Raw genomic sequence first — 21,338 nt, forward strand, 5'->3', positions numbered from 1 at the left:
AGAAACAAGCGAAGGGGACTTTGGTTTTGTCTCATGTGAAGGATAGTGCTGCTTGGAGCAGTCTTTCCCTCCACTCATGCACAGTAGCGTTAATACAGATTAACAGCCTGAGCCCCGGCATAGAGTTTGATAACCTGACTTTTTCACCCCTCAGGAATGCTGCAATCCCATTAGAATCCTGTTCCCATAGTAATTGTGTTAATTAGTTTTGCAATGCCAATAGCAAGATGGAAATGCTGTTTGTCAATAGTTTATTCATTTACAAAACCTCAGCACATTCCTGCAACTAAATCCATTGTTCACTTTTTATAAACAGATTACAGAAAAAATGCTGATACATCTGATCCAAGTCCAGAAAATGATTTGTCCGGTGTCTCTGCCAAATGCCAAGCACACCACGCAAGTGTGATCCAAAGTAATTTGTCAGAAATAGCATGTGGCATGGCAGCAGTGTTGGCATCGGTCTCTTCGCACTTGTCTGCACTTGCCAGCCCAGGTGGTATTGAGCAGTTGATTAATTCGCTGTGAGTGAAGACATCAAGCAGGGTTTGGTTGTGAAGCACTGGAAAGGCACACTGCATCCCCTCAACCACCCCTTTGTATGTTGCTATCCAGGTAGGGAACCAAAGCATTTTGCAGTCGCAGTTCCAGGGGTTGTGGGATAGAAACACATATTTCAGCTTGGGCAGCTCTGCGAACAAGTGCTTGGGAAGGGAACTTAAATTGTTTTTGTTCAAGTGAAGGAATTGCAGCTTCTTTAAATCGGAGAAGGCAGCGTGGGAGATGGATGAGATGTGGTTGTTGTTCAGGTACAGGTTTCTCAGGCTAAGCAGGCTGTTGAAAGAGCAGTTGATTCTGGTGATTCTGTTGGCCTCAAGATGCATGGTCTTGAGCTGGATCAGACCATTGAAAAGCTGATTAGGCAAATCAGATATATGGTTGTGTCCTAAATCTAACACCCCCAGCCTGTTTAGCATTGTGAAGGCATCGTTCTGAATCGTCCAGATCCGATTCTTCCGGAGGTTCAGCTCGTACAGGGCTTTCAGATCCTTCAGAGAATCTCGGCCTATGGCTTCGATGTGGTTTCTTTCCAAAGACAGTCTCGTGAGGCTGGACAGGCTTCTGAAGGCTTGTGGGATGTAACGCAGGTTGTTGGATGTTAGGTCAAGTACCTGTAAAGAGAGCAAATACGAAAACACCAATGGGTGGATTTCGAAGATATTGCAGCTCGATAAATCCAGGCTGATGAGGTTGGCGAGTCCCCTGAAAGTATTAGCATGCAGATGTGTCAGGCGTGAATTCCAGCCGAGATCCAGCTCCCGTAAATTGCTGAGGGCACTAAAGGTTCCCGGGTACAGGAAGGTGAGGTTATTGCGATCCAGCCAGAGGCTGCGGAGGAAAGTCAGATTTCGGAACGTGTTGGCAGTAAGAATCCTTAACAAATTGTTAGATAGGTTTAAAGAAACGGCAGATGCTGCTAGTTCTGCAGGAAGAGTTCTCAGTCCGGCTTTGTTACAGCGTATGGTGTCCTCAGGAGAGCACTTGCACACGCTAGGGCATGGAGCCACGGTCACCCCCAGGCCAATCCTCGCTGCACAGGTAAACAGAGAAATAATAAGAAAGAACATGACCCATCAGAGCCCCAACCCCACATCAACTGTTCTGTAGTTCCTAAAGAAAGGGTGGGAGAAAGGAGCACATACCTTCTGGAGAAGTGACTAGCAAACACTGCAAGATTAATTAGGCTGTGTTCTGAACACTGGTGAAATTAACTTAGGCAGCTTAAGACGGCTGCAGCCCAGTGGGGATCAAGTTCTTAGGCAGACAAAAGCTGCTTTGGCGTTTCTGTTTTGTAAAGAATACTGCTGGGAAATAGGAAAGTTCCTCAGCCATGTGCTGCTTTCAGATACAGGGCTGGTTTTTCCTGCCCCTCTCTCTAATGGTAATAGGGAATAATGAGCTTTGCTATAGAATCTGCTCTGCAAAACCTGCCACTTCCCAGTGCCTAGACCTCTCTCGGAGCAGGATGTTCTGTGCTCTCAGACCTGCCTTGGCAATTTCACTGAAGTACCAGTTGTCAACAGGCAAAAGCTGAGGGCACGCCCGGCCTGGAGAAATGTGGATACAAATAGTGCTGCTGTGTAGGATCAGTGTTGGATGCAGACCGCCCCCCCACAGGCAGCTCCTTGTAAAACTGGTGTGCCACATCCATGCACAGCACTTGTCCCAGGTGCTGCTGCAGCCGTGCCCTGAATACACCTCTGGCCATGCGGCTGCATGACTGTGTCGTACAGCAGCAAGTGCACCGCTGGGAAGGGGTTGTCCGGGGAAGTAGACGCTGTTGCTGCAGCTCCTGGCCTGTGGTATGCGAATGGGAGAATGGTTGGGGGCAGGTCACCAAGCGTTCCCTGAACAAGGCCGCCCAGAGGGGGGGCAAGTGGGGCAATTTTCCCCGGGCCCCGCAGGGCTCCCCCGAGAATATAGTATTCTATAGTATTGCAACTTTTTTTTTATGGAAGGGGCCCCCGAAATTGCTTTGCCCCAGGCCCCCTGAATCCTCTGGGCGGCCCTGTCCCTGAAGGTGTGACTGAGCTGGGAGGACTGACCACAATGCTCTGACTGCAACCCTGATCTCCTGTCCTGGCTGGCATTGCAACGGGGTGCAGTGAAGAGGTGCAGGGAAAGGACGGGGGGCAGGCGACCAGAACTGGCCTGGCACTGCTGTGCCCTGTTGACAGTAGAGGAGTAGGGAAAATTGTCATCGGCAAATGCAGATTAGGTGAAACCAAAACGTTGTGCCGCAACATATCCGTGACAGCCAAACCTTCCTCCGAGCCGGGCTCTCACTTGGACAGCCTCTCCTGCTGGAGCTGCTCCACTTGGTCTAAAGAATTAAACATTCCTTGGGTCAGAGAGAGAGAGACCCCACCCCAGAATGGCCAATTGCCCAGTGTGAGGGCACTCCCTGGGGATGTGGGAGACCCAGCATCTGAATGCGGCAGACCGGGTGGATGCCCTGACCACTGGGCAATAGGGCATTCCGGGGTGGGGGGCCATGGCCATGCTAGCAGGAACTGCTTTAAAATAGCATCTGTGCCAACTGTTTGCTGAGGTGGGGGGCAGCCATAGTGACTGGGGAGCAGGCGAGGCCCCCCAGGAATGAGCCAAGGCAGCATTCGTGCGGAGTGGCCAGCTTTAAATGCAACCTCTTATTGGATACAACTGATCTGCAGCACTTGTGGCCCATACGCGGGTGTCCTGCATAACGAGACAGTTGAATTAAATGGTCTAATTCAACTAGACTTTTTCTTCCCTCCTTTCCCCTTCAAAGGATCTCCTGCTGCTCCAGCCCTGGGGAAGGAAGTGCATGGCGCTCATGCTGATACCAAACCAATGGGAAACAAAACCACAGCCGATCTACCCCAGAGGCGTTCAGACGCTGGGTTCCTGCTCTTGTATACGTCTAGTTCACGGGCACCACTGCCTGTGTACCGCACTGTGCTGACAATCACATTTTACTTCTCTCCGCCGTTTTCCTCAGCCTCGGTTTGACCCTGATTCAGCTGACAGGCCACCTTGTGTCAGAGTGATGGATGCTTTTGGCAACCTGGAATGCACTCGAACATGAAATGATCCTGACACAGTGACTGCTTGAGATAAGGCCTGAATGATTGACTTTTCATTTGAGCAAAACCAGATGCATGCTTCTTGGGACTTTACTCTGGCACCAGTTCTCCAATGCCCAGCCCAGCCTCGCATAATCTGTCCACAGTTTACAATGAGCAACGTGGGAGCGGATTCTCCAGTGACTTCAGCTGGGCTCTGCATGGGCGTAAGTGTTCATTTCCATGAGCTCACTGCAAGACCAGGGCCTTAGGATGTAAGTTTACGCTGTACAGGGCAAAGGGACTATTTCTCCCTATGTGTTCAGATGGCGCCTGGGGGGTGCTATTGGAATTAAAGCTCTGAGAATGACCAATTGTTTGGTTCAGTGACTGAACTGAAAAATGGGGGGAGGGGAGAATCATTTTAGGTTAACACCACATTTCTTTTGACCTTAAACAGGACATTTTTGTTTCTGAGGGTTTTTTCTTTAACTTTTTTTTACAAATTTTTAAAATAAAATTGAAGTAAAATTTGAAATGAAGAGTCATTTCTAATTGAAAAGTTTGAAATGTTTAATTTAAAAATTGTTAAAACAAATCACTTAGACCTTTTGGATTTTTTTTTCCATGTTTTTTTACCAAAACAATTTGCAAAGTTTGGCACAAATTCACTAAATATTTCAGTTGACCAGAATCTGCATTTTTGTTTGAAATGTTCTCACTCTAATTGGAAGGTAAATGGCAAATCATCAATGTGGGGGGAAGCACAGAAATCTTACAAGCCACACATTGCCTTTACCCCAGTGTTACTCATTTCTAATACAGGAGAAGGTTTCAGGGGTCACGTCCTAACGCCCTTTGGTTTTGATCCTGGAGCTAGAATGGAAAGATGAACCTCAACTGTCATTTAAAACCCCGAATGTGTTTCTGGCTCTTTTCCCTGTGAAGACGTAACTTTAAAAAAAAAAAAAAAAAAAAAAAAGGAACAAGCAACTGGACTCCACTTCTGCAGAGAAGGCTGTTAGGCAGTGGTTCCCAAACTTGTTCCGCCGCTTGTGCGAGGAAAGCCCCTGGCGAGCCGGGCTGGTTTGTTTACCTGCTGCGTCCGCAGGTTCGGCCGATCGCAGCTCCCACTGGCCGCGGTTCGCTGCTTCAGGCCAATGGGAGCTGCTGGAAGCGGTGGCCAGTACGTCCCTTGGCCCGCCCCGCTTCTTGCAGCCCCCATTGGCCTGGAGCAGCGAACCGCGGCCAGTGGGAGCCGCGATCGGCCGGACCTGCGGACGCGGCAGGTAAACAAACTGGCCCAGCCCACCAGGGGCTTTCCCTACACAAGTGGCGGAACAAATTTGGGAACCACTGCTGTTAGGATTTGGAGGATTCAAATTAACACACTCCCCTCCTCTCTCCCCGAATGCTCATGTAAAAGGAGTGAGTTCACTTTGGGGGGATATCCCAACGGATTGCCTCACGGACCCCTCTTCCCTTCAAGTCCTGAGACCAGCAATGTGCATTATGGTGGGGTCCTGGTGAACCGGAATTGGTCCGGTTAGGGGCCATGGCAAAAGTGCTAGGCCTACCCAAAGAGGCTAAGCAAAGGTCCCGGCGAAAGGCATGGGTATGGGCCTAGTATTCTGGCTTCTTCTGTAGTGGTTTCCTCCTTCGAGGTAATGGGGTTTGCTCATTGCAGTCTTATAAAGCTGTTCATGAGCCAGCCTGCGACCCGAGCATTCCTGAGCTTTGGGGCCTGCTTGAACTCTCGACCCAACCCCCAGTCTCTGTAATGGACTGAACGAGAACGTGGAATCCCGGCCGCTCTGCACTTTGAGGCACATCCAAAACCTGGATCCAGACCCACGTCGCCGGTCTGGGGTTTTGGCCCAGCTCCGACCATAGTACTTGGGGCAGGGGATGGTCTCAGTTGGCATGACACAGCCTCCAATCTCAGAGGACCTCTGTACCCACATCCCCCCAGGGAAGTCTCCAGTCCCCCTTTGCTCCCCCCAATACAATATTTAGTAGGGAAACACTGGGCTGCCGTTAGAAAGAGCTGGCGTGCATTACAGCGCAGACCCCTTGCTGACCAATGTGCTTGGTGGATTCAGGAGAGTGGGGGGCCTGCTACAGTGTAGACCCATTGTCAGACTCCACCCGCCCCAGAGTGGAGAATTAATCTGAGTCGTGGTGAATATCTGAGAGGCCTCTGGGGACTGATTATCATATCTCTGGCAACTGATGGCTGGCAGTGAGAGATCTCATTGTTTAGCTTAAGACGCCAAGTTGACTAGACAACTGATCACAGCTGACATGGTAACAAAATAACCAGTGACACAATCTCTGCTCTTTAATTTTTAATGATTCCAGGGTTTTTTCCCTTCTTCCCTATACTGGAATTCACTAGTTTTAATCAGGGCTTTTTAAAAGCACCTTCTCCCTCAATGTCTCGGTTCCTTTATGCTTTTTTCCCCTTTGCCATTCATTTCTCTGTCTGTTTTCAACCCCTTCTTGTCTCAGCTTTTCCTTTCTATATTCCCCAGATTTTGGTTTCCTTCCATTCCTCTCTCTTCCCTGCATCTCTCACAATGGTCTCGCTCCGTTCGGCCTTGCCAGCTGTGTCTGGAAAGCAGCACAAGACATACAACGCAGCTCTGCTGGAACTTAAGTGAGCACTAAATGAATCTCGTTACCAATGTGCATTGTGGTGTTGTAGCAGCAGCAGATTAGAAGGCGCCCTCTTCCTCTGATCCCTTTGTTTGCTGCGGTTTGTGTTTGGTTTTTTTCCTTTCAGAATTTAAGAAGAGGAACAAAAGCCCCATAAGAACAACTCTTCTCTGGAAGCTTGGCTGGGACTGCAGCATTGGGTAATGGCCTCCACCTCCCAGCTGGAAACAACACCATTTGTTTAACTAGGAGGACATGTGGCAATTTGCAGATGTCCCTCCTAGAGGCCAAATGCTGATTTTTCAGCCCCAAACCTGAAGGGTCTGGCTCTGTGCAGGAGACTTCCCTGAGGGTTGGGGGATAGAACCTGCCCCCCCACCCCCAGACAGAGCACAGAAACATGCACTCTGGGGCCATTAGCTAGACCTTACTGGCTGTTTGCATCCGTGCCCACGTCTGGAGTATTGGCTAGTGCGTTCTGATGGCACTGATCCAAACACATTCCTTCTTCCCACCCCTGTGTGCCGACACGCACTGTGCAACCGCAGCACGTTGTGTTGTGCACCATTCCCCGAGGCAGTGTCCCTCTGGCTTCTCCTTGACCTAGGTCAGCAGAACTACAACCATCTGGTGCTTTTGAGACCTTGTGTGGGCCTCAGCAGGCGGGCAGGGGTTACCCTTCTCCAAGTGGGCTGGCAAGGTGCTTTGTTTTTCCAGCCAGGGATGTTCCGTTTCTGTTCTTGTTTACTTTTTGTAGCTAGCTCCTAGTGACCAAGGTAGATCAGCTGATGTGCTGCCCGTCTTCTTTACAAGTGCTCTGTGCTTGTTTTCGTGACTCCAGCAGCTCTGCCCACGGGAGGACTTATCCATTCCTCAACCACTCCTCTTCTGGGCATCTTGACATAGCCACTCTCAGGGTCCTGATTTCAACTCCGCTCCCTTCCCTTTCATGCTGGCTGTTTTGCAGTTAATTTCTTAACGGAAATGTTCAGATATCAACATTTATACTGCTCTTAGAATTTTTTTTTATTGCCAGATATTTCCTAGTGGGACTAAAACTTAGTGGGAAAATAGAACCATCTGGGGCTGAGGAATATACTGTCAATTCAAAATGTTCCTTAAACACGCAGCGGTTTTGGATATCATAAATATCATATTTATATCTTGTTATGGCTTCAGTGATTCGATTTCCTTGTCTGTTTATAGCCCTTTTATAACTTCCAGACGCATGCAGCGGTGACAGCACTGTTGGGAGACAGACACCCACTGCAAGATGCTGCATCATGCAGAACCATTTTTTGATGATTGCAGGTTGGCCCTATGTGGCCTCATGACGTGCAAAGTTGCCTACGCTTCGCACTAGCTGTGAAAATAATGCATGTTGCCGTTATGCCAAATGTTGCTTGATTTAGCTGCATTTCCAGCTAGTTCCATGCAACCCGCGCTCTGCTTCTCAAGCACTTGATGTTCACACAGTATACCGTACCTAGAGAGGTTTTGTTTTTGTGAAAGCCCCAGGACATCAAGGCTGCCCAACTCGACAGTAACTCTATTATTTACATAGTGCCATAAGTGTGTGTGGGGCTTTACAGACAGGTCGAAGACGAGGTTCCTGCCATGAGGAATTTCCAGTCGAAGGGTCACCTTTTGCTCACACTCCTGGCTTTTGCTACTGCTGATGTACTGTCTTTCATTTTGTTTCCACCATGACATATCTGTGTCTTATAGCCAGTCTCCTGGTTATTTTCCCGAGATGAGGGCCATAGATCTTGTGTTTCATGGGGATTATTTCTTTTGTCCCATTGCTGCTTCTGGTATTAATGTTTCCTAGAGTACATACACCAAGTGTTTTGGCTCAGACATCTTGCCGTTCCACTTTGCATGGGAAGTCTGAGCTGTTCCAGTTCATTTGGTACCATGTCTCAGACCCATGCACAGGCTAAATTCCTGTTTTGACTGTTCTTCAGACAGCGATTTGGATGCTCCCTGGGATTTATTTCCTAGCAGACCCACTGCAGAGGCTTTATGGAGCTGGAGATGTCTAATGTCCTGCTTAGTATTTTACCCAAGCCACGATCCACCTGTTTGGTCACTTTTCTAATATTTTCCTGTCCTGGTTGGGTTTTGCTGTTGACAGTATTAGAGGTGAAAGAGCATCCGTGGAGGGAGTGGCTGGTTTAAATGCGACTGCCCCGGATGGTTTCATTCCACTGTGCCAAACTCTCTCCTGGTCTCTCTCTCGTACTATTAGCATCAGCTACTTCTCCTAGTGTTTGGTGAGATTGTTGCTCCTTGTGGGTCCAATGAGCTATAAATGCAGCAAACCTTATTTCTTACCTCTAAATGAGGAGAGATGGAGCTAGGCTAATTTTGGTACCTTTTCTATTTGACTGCAGGAACAGTGAAGTCTTACTAGTGTTGTTTGATTTGTATCATCATTGGGCTCCTTGGTCTGTATTTCCACCATCAGGACCAGCAGTGCCATTCCAGAGAGGGGAGAGCATGGAGACCTCCCCATGCAAAGCCAGGACCAGAGATGATGGGCCCAAGCAGGACTTGGGTAGTCATCCAGAACACAGGCTTACCGCAGCCGGCCCCATCCCTCCAAAGAGACTCTGGAGGCCATGCCTTTCCACAGGAAGTGCCTTTGGACAGTGGAGGGGATAGATGAGCGCCCACGTTTCACTGATGGCTGCATGTTAAAAATCCCCAAACCTTTCCTGGAGTGTCTCATTCTGTTTGTATGAAGTGTTGTGAGAAAGCAGCCGCGGGCAGGTCACTCTCAAGGTGAGTGTGCAAAGTGGTCGCAAACCAGTGAAACATAAAGGCACGTTTTGTTTCAAAAGTGCGCGTGCTCTTGGCAAGTCCCTGGGGCTCCTGGCATGTGGCCGAGGCAGACCTTGCTCTCCGACTTCGGCATCCTGTTCTAAGTCCATCCAGAGTGGGACTCTGCTGTGGGTTACTGACCTACATTTGATGCAGTTTCTTGGGGAGGAGATTTACATGAGTTTCCCCCATGTTTTTCCTAAAAGAAACAAATTAAATCCACAAATGTCTTATGCATCTGGAGCTGCATGGAGGAATTTGGCAGGCCAAGGAGGTTTTAACCTCAAGAGTACGACTTGACAAGTTGCTAGAACATTTTGAAATATTACATTGTTTGGAATATTCCAGGCGAGGGCTGGGAAAGCAACAGTTGTCAGCTTCCCCGTGAAACCCCAGACACAAACTCCTTAATGTACATTTATTAATTTACAAAAACAATATGATGAATTATGGGTTCATATTTACTCTCCTTAATCCGCTTTTTTTACTGTTGTAATTTTCCAACCAACCCGTTGAACGTTTGGGCCGGATGTTAGCAAGATGAGCCTCTGATCAAGATGAGCACAATAGACGTGAGGGCCCAATGTTCGTGTACATGTCCATGCAGGCTCCGAGCTGGGTTAGCTTCAGGTAAGGGGGCTGAAACAGAAGGCACTTCCTGCTCATCTGTCCATCAGTAGGGCTGGGTGGCCTTGCCCCTGCCCCCGTCCCCAAAAACCTGCAGGTTGCCTGTCATTTGTCTGAGAGGAAAAGGGCCATTTGCCGCCATGCGTCAGGCTGGTCTTCCCAGCTGCTGGAGCCCCTCGAAAGCATGGTTCCTGATCTAGTGGGTAAGGGCCGTTTCACCCTGGGATTGCACCAGGTGGGTTTGAAGAAGAGTGCTTGGTAGAAATCAGCCGGTTTCCCTGCCCCGCCCGCTCCCACCCTGTGGGCCTGGATTCCTGTGGGATCTCTCTGGGGAGCTTCTGGGGAGTCTAGAGAAAGGGCGAGTACACTGCCAAGCCCCTCCTCCTTAGGTGCCCCACCAGCCCAGCTCCAGAGGTCTCTGCGGAATGGGTGTGCGAGGAGTGTGGCCAGTGTGCAAAGACCCACCTGGTGGTGATGTTTTCGCCTGGAGCTGGAGCCAGAGGCCATGTCTGTTTTGGGCCTATCCCTCTGCTACTAAGGGTACGTCTGGCCTGTAATCTGAGGGACGATCCCAGCATGGGTGGACGTAGCTACCACGGCTTTCCCCATTCTAGCATGGCAACAAACAGCAGCCTCGATGCTGAGACGCTAGCTTCCCTGTGGGCCGTACAAGCGCGCTGGGGACCTTGGGCACGTCCTCCCATTGCTAGCCTCTGCTGCTGCGCCTGTTTTTAACCCTGCTGCGATCACGCCTCAGATTACCAGGTTGACCTATTCTGAGACAAGCCCTGGTGAGGTTTTAGGCGTTCCCAGAGGTATTGGTAGGGCAGATAGAGCAAGTGTCCACGAGGAACGGAAAAGGATCTGGAGAAGAAAACACTGTTTATAGTTCAGTCTAAACAGTAATTTGCTCTCCGTATCATGCAAAATAAACTTTCACATGCTACTGATTTTTTTTCTTCGTTACAAAGCCTATCGTCTGTTTGAACAAGCAGGGCAAAGGCGCTGTCAGAAGTGGTTCTGTACAGTGCAGCTGGCAGCAAGAATTCTGGCTGCAGGGCGACGTTCTCTCAACTCCCGCCCAGGAGCACATGAGCACAGGGCTATCGAGCAATGATGTGGGCTTGTGAAAACGTGCAATTTTTCTCATGTGTGCGAGGCACATGATGTCCGCTGCAGCTCTGAAAAGAGTTGGGTTTGTGTTGTGTGCATGTGCCAGGCGCTCTCGACAGAGGTGTTCGGTGCTAATTATCCAATAGAGAACACAGTGCGCTTAGTGAAACATAACCCTCGTTACAGCGTTCAAAAGGTACGCTCCTCCTTGTAGTGCTGGAGCATCGTGATATGAGCGAGGTGAACGTTTTCATTTTCAGTGGTTTCTAATTACATGGCGCCTTCTAAAAAAATTGTGGAAGATTTTCTGTTTAAAATTTTTTTTCAGATTGTATTTTTAAATTTTAAACCTGAACATTTTTAGACTTTTTTTCTTTTGTTGTTTTTGTTTCTGCCCCTTCTCCCCTGATCTTTTCCAGTGGCTAAAGAGAAAGAAGGGGGAGGTGGAACCCCCCCCCAAACTGAATTGAAAATGAGAACAGTTTTATTTTTTTGTTTTGAAAACTAATTGTTTTTCATCAATCACTGAAAATTTTTGAAACTTCCCATGAAGAATTTCAAGCGAACAAGTTTATTTTATTTTTAACCCACACCCCCACATATCATTTTTCAGCTGGCTCTGATTTGGATTTACGGTCCCCAAATCTTAGAGCTGGCCCTGTGCTAGTGGGGATGTGTGGGCGGGGGAGTTACCCTGCAGGGAGGGTGAATTCTATATCGTCCTTCCTGAAAGATGCGTGCAATGCTCTGGATTCAGGATTGCAGCTGTGCTGTTTATCTGCCCTTGGCGCATGGTTTCACTGGGACACGCGACTGTTTTTGTTTCCTACATTGCTCCCCAGAGCAGCGTCACTGTCGTATCGGTAGATTTTAAATCCTGGGCACGTCAGTTCGGTCGTTCTGTCCATGAAGCACTGGCTGAGGTGCGCGGCAGTGAAAAGAGGGAATAAGGGAGTTTCTCTGCTTTTCAATCATGTTGTTTTGTGCAGTAAGGGCCAGGTTTTACTACACGTTGACTCAAAAGCAAGTCTGCCGAGCAGTGTGGTTGATTTGCTTTCTAGGGAATGGGATTTTGTGCAAGGAGCCAGCACTGGAAACTGAGACATTTGTGTATTGGCTGATCAGGTGCAGCAAAATCATCCCCATTCCCACGTGTTCTCCTTGGCCACAGGCTCCACGTGGAGTGAGAGGGTAGGTCAGTCTCCAGGGCGCACTGAGCCCCAAGAGTCTCTGGAGGTTGGTTTTTAACAGCATTAGCTGGATTTCCGAGCAGATGTTAACTCTGTCATCAGGGGAGCACGGTGTGGCGTCTCCCCTCCCATGTTCTCTTGAACAGATCCCTTCCATGTCGCTTGGCCCAAGAGGCTCCCCGCTCTCTAGGGGAGTGTGCATTGGAGATACCGTTTGCCCTATTCAGCTACCCCCACAGAAGGGAGCAGAGCCCTGGGCCCCCTGGACTGGAGCCCGGGTCTCCAGCTCTTAGTGGCTATTGCCTAGATCAGCAGTTCTCAAACTTTAGCGACCCATTTTCACGGACCCCCAAGCCGGCTTCTCATTTTCCCCAGAGGTGCTCAACCCCTGCTCAGCCCCAGACCCCTCCCCCATTGCACCCCTTCCCCCAAAGCCCCAGCCCTGCCCCTCCTCTTCTCCACCTCTTTCCACCCCTTCCCCCGAGCACGCCCCTCCCCCTTCCTCCCAGCACCTCCTGCCTGCCGCTGAACAGCTATTCCGCGGTGTGCAGGAGGCATGTGGAGGGAGGGGGAGGAGTTGATCGGCGGGGCTGGTGGTCCCGGACATGACTTGCGGACCCCCTGGAGGATTCTTGTGGCCCCACAGGGGTCCGTGGACTCCAGTTTGAGAACCGCTGGCATAGAGGGTCTGTTTTCAAGAGGGCTGCGAGTCATCAAGCCGAGCGGCCAATAACGCTGTGTATGAAGCATTCCAAACTCTGCTCCGCACACAGCTTATGAAACCCGGATCCCGGCAGGCCATGCTGAGTGGTTTGAGCATTGGCCTGCTAAACCCAGGGTTGTGAGTTCAATCCTTGAGGGGGCCACTTAGGGATCTGGGGCAAAATCAGTACTTGGTCCTGCTAGTGAAGGCAGGGGGCTGGACTCGATGACCCTTCGGGGTCCCTTCCAGTTCTATGAGATAGGTATATCTCCATATCTTTATTTATTTATTTATTTTTGTTCCTTGCAATATGGGCTGCAGCTCACAGTCCCGCCAAGGAAGGCGCCTGACTGGACTGGCTCTGGGGAGTGCTTCGGCATGATGAGAATAAAGCTAATGTCCTGCTGGCTGCTGAAAGCGACCGGGGCTGGAGGAGGGCAGGCCAGCGCGACACTGATCACCAGTTGCCTCCCTCTCCTTTCTGTACTCGGATAACAAGGTGTCCAACCCCTACACAGGGCAGCAGTTGTGGCGTGAACAGGCCTATGCTTCTGCACCCCCTGCCGTCCAGTGCACCTGTGGATCCAGGCCCTGTTGGGGCTGTGTGTGCAGGTTTGTGGTTAATCTGTTACAAGTGGCAGAGCCCAGTCCCATCTGGGTTGGCAGAAGAATCTCCTTCCCTTCCCTCTCACACGGCTTGCTGCGGCCTGGTCTCTCCTCCCGGGACTAGCTATGAGAGCTGACCCTCGCTGGCGTCCCCTGCCGCAGAAAGCCTGGATGCTGTTGTGTTAAGGCACTAGGCTGGCGTTCAGGACCTGCGTGAGCATGTGACATGTTTGTAGAGGGTCAGAGCTGAGCCCAGGATGGCAGGTCAGTTGCATGGCAACCGTCCAAGTCTTTGTGTTTGTTCCATGCTGGAGCAAAACCAGAATGTTTCAACCCTCTTCCCCCGGATGGACTTGTGTTTTCAGAGGGATAGTGGAGCTGGTGACTTGGGAAGAGGGGGGTGGCTGTGTCCAGAGCACTCCCCAGGCATGTGGAAGACCAGGGTCAAGTCCCTGATTTGGAGTGAGCTGGCTCTGAATTAGGCAGTCCCAGTTAGTGCCAGTGCCCCAGCCAGGTGATAGAGCATGAGAGAGAATCTCTCTCCCCTTTTCTGATGAAAACGTCCAAAGTGATACATTGCCACGACCCGGTTAGGCTGTGAGGGAACAGCATAGGGCCATTCCCACCGGCTCTGTAAGGGGTGTTGTGATCTGGCGCTAGCAAGACAGGCTGCTCCAGCAGGCAGGGCACTAACAAACCAGGCTGCGTGTGGGCCCGAGGCAGGTCTGGCTGTGCCTCAGAGCGCGGCCGTGCAGTGGGACGGGAGCGCCGCCCTGCCTGCCAGGTGACTACAGTAATGGCCGCGAGGTGTGCGGATCACGTACGCGCCTGACAGAAGGGGCTAGCTCCCCGAGAACAGCCCCAAGTCTCAATAACCCCAAAGTCACCAGAACGGGGGCAGCTCTCTGCAGCAGCCCCCCGAGCGCCAGCTTCTCTGGGGCGGTATTTGATTGTTACTGCTGCAGGGCTGAGTGCTGTCCAGGTCGTGGCAGGCAGTGGGCGGGATCTGGACCTTCTGCCCGCTGGTTGCAAAGGCTGTAGTGGGCTGCTGGCACTGGGGCTCCTGGGCACGTCCGAGGGAGCCGGCGCTCCAGAACCAGTGGTCTATGCGGAGCTGCAAGGGGCACGTAGAAGTGCTGGTGGTGGGGGCTGTGTCGTGCAGGCCACGTGCAATGAGGGAAGCTACAGCGGGGGCAGCATTGAGTATTTGAGGCAGAGAAGAGCTTTCTGCCCTCTGGGCATTTTTAAGGGCAACGTCCAGCATTGGGCCTGGGGCGCTCTCTGCATGGCAAGTGTCCCTTCTCGTTGGGAGGAGCGGTCACATAGCCCCAGCAGAGATGTTTGGGGCGGCAGAGGAAAGCAGACTTCTAACAAGAGAACAAAATGTTTACAGCGCTTGTGAATGTTTAGCTTGCACCCATCCTCTTGCACGAGCGTCTTCAACTAAATAACGTACAAGTAAAAGAAGCACGAAATGGGAATGATGGGGAAGTACGTTCATGTACACCATTTACTGTGCGTTGTATCTGGGTTTGAACTTGCAGGCTTACAGCTCTGCTGTGCTTTCAAACAATGGGCTTGTTGTTGCTTTACCTCAAAGCATGATTCTTCTCTCTCTGCTCTGGGATTTGCTCTGCTGCAAACTTAGACTCTTGTGCATCATCTCACAAGCAAGGTACCTGTTTTAAGACACCTGGGTAATGTATGTCCATACTGTGTATCAGAAGGCAGCAGCCCCCTGAGTTTTTCCTTCACTTACAAATTAAATATTTTCCCACTGTGAGCTCGCCTCAGTTTCCCCTCCTGCTTCCCACAGTCTACATTATCTTCTGCACATTTTACTCCCTTTGTTGACTTTCCTGTTTTCTTTAATAAGCACAAACATCTACTGCTCTCTTGAGTTTGTTGTCAAAGACTGAGAATCCTTTAAAGAAAGTGGGATTTTCCCCCTGAAAACCATTAACTACAGAGTGTGTGTGTGTGTACCTCCCTAGTATAAGGAACCCACTATCTATGTTAGCAAAACAGCTCAATATGTTTATGCGAATTTCATTTTGTTCTTGTTTCTCTCCTCTTCTGATTTACTACGTGTACTCACATGATCTTGGATGGGGGATTCTCAATCAGTTTTGCTGCCAAAAAAAAAAAATCAACAAACTGGCAAGCATTCATATTTCAGTCCTGGAGTTATGTAGGTTAAAGTATCCTGGTGGAGACAACAGAATGTATCAGAAAGAAAGCAGAGAGCTGGAGATGTTGCCCTCTAGAAGGAAAGTGGAATAAGGGACCACATTATTCTATATCCATCTCCAGCTTGAATTCCAACACTTTTAAGGTAAGTGGACGTCACTTCTTGTTTATCTACTGTTAAAATTTTGTTAAAAATACATTGCTTTACCTACCATAAGGCAATGTGTCATGCTGCTTTAAGTGGAAGCATAGCAAATATAAGTACAATACTTTACAAAAAATGAAATAAAATGAAAATAAAAAATCTGAAATGAATCATTTAAGTGCAGACAGTTGAGCATGTAGAAACAGCTGGTGCTAGTTCATGATAATTTATCTAAAAGTAAACATAAAACAGTCCTACTGAGAGTAAATCAAACAGATAAGACTTCATGGCTCTATTTCCAACACTTCAAAAGGTTTCAGGATAGAGTAGGCATGAGAAAAAGGTGATGTACGCAGTTAAAAAACAAAAACCAAACCAAATCCCTCACCATGGTGGAGGAACTGTTAAATGAACAGTAAATTGAGTTGAAGATCGTGTGTGTGTGTGTGTGTGTGTGTGTGTGTGTGTGACTTTCAATGAAGAGGCACTAATGTATTAGGATACATCTATCTGCTGCCAATTTAATTCTTACTACATTATGATAACCGTGTATTTAAAAGTTCGTTTTACCAGATTTTTCTAGGCAGTGTATTATTTACTGTAGTATTAAAAGATTTTGTGCAAACCATACATGATCATGCATGAGAAGAATTGCCTAAAGTTGTTAAAATGATAGAAAATATTGAGACTTTTTGAGGCTGTCATTCACCCTTTGTTAAATAAAACAGCATTGTTAGATCTCAGTGGGACAGATCCTGCAGTCCTGACCCGGTCAAAACTCCCCGTGTCTTACAGAGACCTTGGCTAGGTCTGAAATGGCTGGACTGCATTTATCCCTTGCAAGGATTGTTAGTAGCATAAATATAAATGGTTCCATGAGTATTTAAACAAACAGCAAGTGTCGTTTTATCTTACATAATGACAAATAATGGAATGTCAAAATGATATCCTTTTTATTGATTAAACTTTTACATAAAAATATAAGAACATAAGAACGGCCATACTGAGTCAGACCAAAAATCCATCTAACCCAGTATCCTGTCTTCTGATAGTGGCCAATGCCAGGTGCCCCAGAGGGAATGAACAGAACAGGTAATCACCAAGTGAGCCATCCCCTGTCGCCCGTTCCCAGTTTCTGGCAAACAGAGGCTAGGGACACCATCCCTGTCCATCCCAGCTAATAGCCATTGATGGACCTATCCTTCATGAACGTATCTAGTTCTTTTTTGAATCCTGTTATAGTCTTGGCCTTCACAACATCCTCTGGCAAGGAATTCCACAGGTTGATTGTGCGTTATGTGAAAACATATTTCCTTTTGTTTGTTTTAAACCTGCTGCCTATTAATTTCATTTGGTGACCCCTACTTCTTCTGTTATGAGAAGGAGTAAATTAGACTTCCTTATTTACTTTCTCCACACCAGTCATGATTTTATAGATCTCTATCATATCCCCCTTTAGTCGTCTCTTTTCCAAGCTGAAAAGTCCCAGTCTTATTAATCTCTCCTCATACGGAAGTCGTTCCATACCCCTAATCATTGTTGTCCTTTTCTGAACCTTTTCCAATTCCAATATACAATGTGACTAATGCTCTGCTTGGTGTGCACATGCAATAAATGTTGAATTGAAATTTCACATGAAGTAGGTCCCCAAAAGATGTGAACGAGGTCTGTCTTTTATTCCTGTATTCGTAGCTATGTGGTGGTGTTGCTCCTGCGTTGCATTACTGAACTGAAGGCCAGTCCTGCTCCCACTGAAGTCCAATGACTAAACTCCCACTGACTTCATTGGGAGCAGGAGCAGGCCCTTGCTTCCCTGACACGTTCTTCTCTTCCAGTGAATACACAGCACTTGGAGGCAGGAGACTAGGTTCTATTCCCTGATTTGCACTAGTCATTGTGTGACATTTGCAAGCCTTGTAGCCTTCTCCATGCCTTAATTGCCCACTCCATGAAATGGAGCTTTGCCTCGCTTGTGGGCTGGCTGGGAGGTGAGATGAATGCTTGTAAAGCACTGTGAACTCTTTGCATGGACGTGCAAAGAATGATTGTTTTATGTCAGCTGTGAGAAAGCTGGGAAACAGGATGAGCGCGTGGGGAAGAGAATCAGGAGAAACCCAGCCTGGGACTTGTCCTGAATCAATGGGCTTTCCCTTCTGCTGCCCACAGCAAGAACCTCCTCAGAATTTCAGAACAAACCCAGAAGCTCATCCCTTTGCTAGGCCTAATTAGGACGTGCCATCACCTCTCTTTGGTGCTGATTGTACCCTGTCACTGGGATAGAAGCTCTGAGAATAGCAAAGGTAATTTTGTAGGCTATGTTTGACTCTAACACTTGTTTTATATCTGCAGGTGAACAATGTGGTGATAAAGGTGTCTCTAGCACAAGAATTTCCAGCAGTGAGTATCTCCTCGCCAATCCCCAAGATGTACAGTAATTACTCCAGGCTCAACACTACGGAAGAAACGCTTCAAGATGTATATTCCTCCTCTACAAACGTATCGACTGAGCAGATGTCTCCCTCCCCCTGTCCACTTCTATATTCAGATTATCAATTTACACTGATTCCGGTGCTCTACTGTGTTATCTTTGTCCTTGGGCTTGCTGGCAACAGTGTGGTGGTCGTGGTACTCTGCCGCCATCACGGCCCTAAAACCGTTGCTAATATTTACATTTTCAATCTGGCCATGGCCGATTTGTTGTGCCTAGCCACACTTCCCCTTTGGGCAGCCTATTATGCCTACGGATACAACTGGCTTTTTGGATCTGTGATGTGCAAAATTTCAAGTTCTGTTCTGTCTCTGAACATGTTTGCAAGTATATTTTTCATTACCTGCATGAGCATGGATCGATACCGGGCTATTGTCTATCCTATTCGATCTCAAAGGAGAACACTGCAACAAGCTTCGTTGATAGCATTACTTGTTTGGGGCCTCGCTTGTTTGTCTTCCCTGCCAACGTTTTATTTCCGTGACACGTACTTCATTGAAAGCTTGGGGGTGAATGCTTGCATTATGGCTTTTCCCTATGAGAAGTATGCAAAGTGGTCTGCTGGAACAGCCTTAATGAAAAACACTCTTGGCTTTTTGATTCCTTTAATTGTCATAGCCACATGCTACGTGTGGATCTGGATGCACTTAATGAAAGCACGGGAATTCAGGAAAAACAAACAAAAAAGAGACAAAGTCTTGAAACTGGTGGCTGCAGTTGTTGTGGCTTTCTTAATTTGCTGGCTTCCATTCCACATTTTAACCTTTTTGGATGCCCTGGCTCGGATGAACATCATTGATAACTGTGACATTACAACAGTCATCGACACTACTTTGCCTTTTGGCATCTGCCTGGGATTTGCAAACAGTTGCATCAACCCTTTGTTGTACTGTTTCATTGGACACCAGTTCCAAGAGAAGCTCCAACATCTGTTTAAGCTGCGAGTCTATCAGTTTAACAGCACCCGGCAAAGCTCTTCTTCAAGAAAAGGGAGTTACCTTAAAGAGGCCGAGACCCCTGGGGACTGTGACAAAGAAAGACTGAACTGTAAACCAACACTGTAGGTAGCAAACAGGGTTTCTTTGGGGCATCTGGACGCTATTAATGCCACAACACTGTCCTCTTTTTTTTTTCCCCTTCCATTTTCCATAGTTTCTGGCACTAAATGTTCAAAGGAGAATTTATTTTAATGTACCTGGTTATCTACTTTACCTGCCTTTTGGCAAAGAGCAATGAATGTAGAATTTTTACATAAGGTGTAATGTATGTAAAATAAACCTATACATGACATTTTAAAATTATAAGCTTGTATGTAGCTGGGGGCATGTGAATGCAGTTTAATACGACATAGGAAAGGATGACCAAAAATAATGCTAATAAAAGACTGTGCAATAGAGAAAAATGTGAATATTACACCCCCTCATTAAAATGTCTTCCTGAAAGAAAGTTTGGCATGACAAAAAGCTGTCAATCGTGTTATAAAATGAGTAAAATACAGATATTACTGTACCTGTTTGTAAGAAAAGATTTTGTTCTGTATTTCATTTAGTGAGAGTATTTGATTAAGAGATCAGATTATTCATGCGTTCTGAAAGAACCCTCCCCCCATGTTTTGAAAACACTGGACTTATTTCCTGTTTGTTTGATTCTGGGACCATTGCAGCAAATAGACAGTAATTGGATCAAAACCAAACCCTTTCGAACATTGTCCCCAAGCCAGAACTGTTGAAATATCTATTTTTGGAGGGGAACCTTTTGATTCAGGAAAGCTTTTTGGGTGGAGCAAGAGACACACACCTGCTCTACAGCCTGGTGGATGGGGTCGCAGGCTGGGATGTGGGAGACGTAAGTTCCTGATCTTCCTGATTGAGAGCAGAGTTTTCCATCCCAGGTCACACAGAATCAGGAAGAGCAGCGAGTGGGGCTCCCAGGCCATCGTCCTAGGCATCAGTCTGTGATACTGACCCATCACAGAACAGATACAACCACAGGAAACATTGTGGGTTAGCCAAGATTTCATGTTGTCAGAAATGTTCTACCCTGCGCTAGGAATGAGCTAGGAAGGGGCGCTGGTTGATTCTGGCGGCGCTGGCGGTTAATTGCTTGGCAATTACTGAAACCCAGAGTGGCGCTACAGCCACACAAATAATCATATTGGGATAATTGCCTGGTATTTAAAGGGACAGGGTTATGGAACGGATACTGAGCCTTTGAGCTCCAAATCACTCCTTGCAAGGTCAGTAGTGAGGGGCAATATTTGGCACTTTTCTCGTTCTGAGCAGAAAAGCCAAGCCCTGAATGAATCCGCAATTACCCACTAGAAATGTTAATGGGCCCCTCCACCGCCTCTGCTCTCAGACTCCGAGTCGTACATCTGTCTGGTCAGTGCGGCACCCTTTGCAAGCACGACATTCTGCCGGCTCGCTGCCAGCTTGCAGAGGCCAAACCAAAAAGTTGTTTGGACTGAGAAACGTTCTGTGCCCTGCATTTAAATCCAACTATGCTGAAATCTGTAGCTGTACGCAAACAATTACTAGCAACCTCTGTGTGTGATCCTGGAAACGCCCCCTGCAGCAGATTAACAAACAGCCTGGGGTTCACTATTACTCCCTCTGGTGATTTGCACAGCTCTGCCTGGAGCTCTGGAGGGGGTGGGACTTGTCTGCTACACAGATATGGTAGGGGTAATTTAGAAGCACTGAGGGCCAGTTTCTGCCCTCAGTTGCACCCACAATACGCTGTAACCCAATGGAATTGTGTGCATGCCACAGAGGGTGGAATTTAGTGGAGGAACTCCCGCTGTCAAGGATATTCATTCCCCCCCGCAGACTGATTGCACTGTTTGTTTCTGCAGTTGCATGGAGATTAAGAACCTAAGAACGGCCACACTGCTCCTTTGAATAACTTGTCTCTCAACTCCTCCTCTCCCCCTATTGAAAGAGAGACCCTGGGGGAGCTGTATTCGGGGATTTCACCGTGTTCCCCCCCCAGGGGGGCAGAGCTCAGGTGGTGGTGGTGGGGGTTCTACCTTACAGGGTCTGGCTCTGTCCTCACCAGCACTACAAATCCTAATTTCCAGTTTCCTGCTCCCAACTGCACTGCTCTCCCGTCTGCTTTCATGAACTGCGCGAACCTGCAGTTGGGCATCCCGTCCGTGCAGCTGAGCTGAGCTACGCAAAGGCCGAGA

General features: G+C 48.3%; 2 protein-coding genes across 2 annotated transcripts; one reads left to right on the forward strand and one right to left on the reverse strand.

Annotated features, from left to right (window-relative positions):
* Nucleotides 1-317: 317 nt before the first annotated feature.
* Nucleotides 318-1,628, reverse strand: LOC135883367 (nyctalopin-like). Its single transcript, XM_065410433.1, has one exon. It carries the CDS (start codon nucleotides 1,626-1,628, stop codon nucleotides 318-320), a length of 1,311 nt encoding a protein of 436 aa, XP_065266505.1.
* A 16,459-nt stretch (nucleotides 1,629-18,087) lies between these two features.
* Nucleotides 18,088-19,215, forward strand: AGTR2 (angiotensin II receptor type 2). The gene has a single exon (XM_065411285.1). The coding sequence runs from the start codon at nucleotides 18,088-18,090 to the stop codon at nucleotides 19,213-19,215; it is 1,128 nt and encodes a 375-aa protein (XP_065267357.1).
* The last annotated feature ends 2,123 nt before the right edge of the window (nucleotides 19,216-21,338 follow it).

This window comes from Emys orbicularis, chromosome 9 (genome assembly GCF_028017835.1).
Source record: "Emys orbicularis isolate rEmyOrb1 chromosome 9, rEmyOrb1.hap1, whole genome shotgun sequence".
Taxonomy (NCBI): Eukaryota; Metazoa; Chordata; order Testudines; family Emydidae; genus Emys; species Emys orbicularis.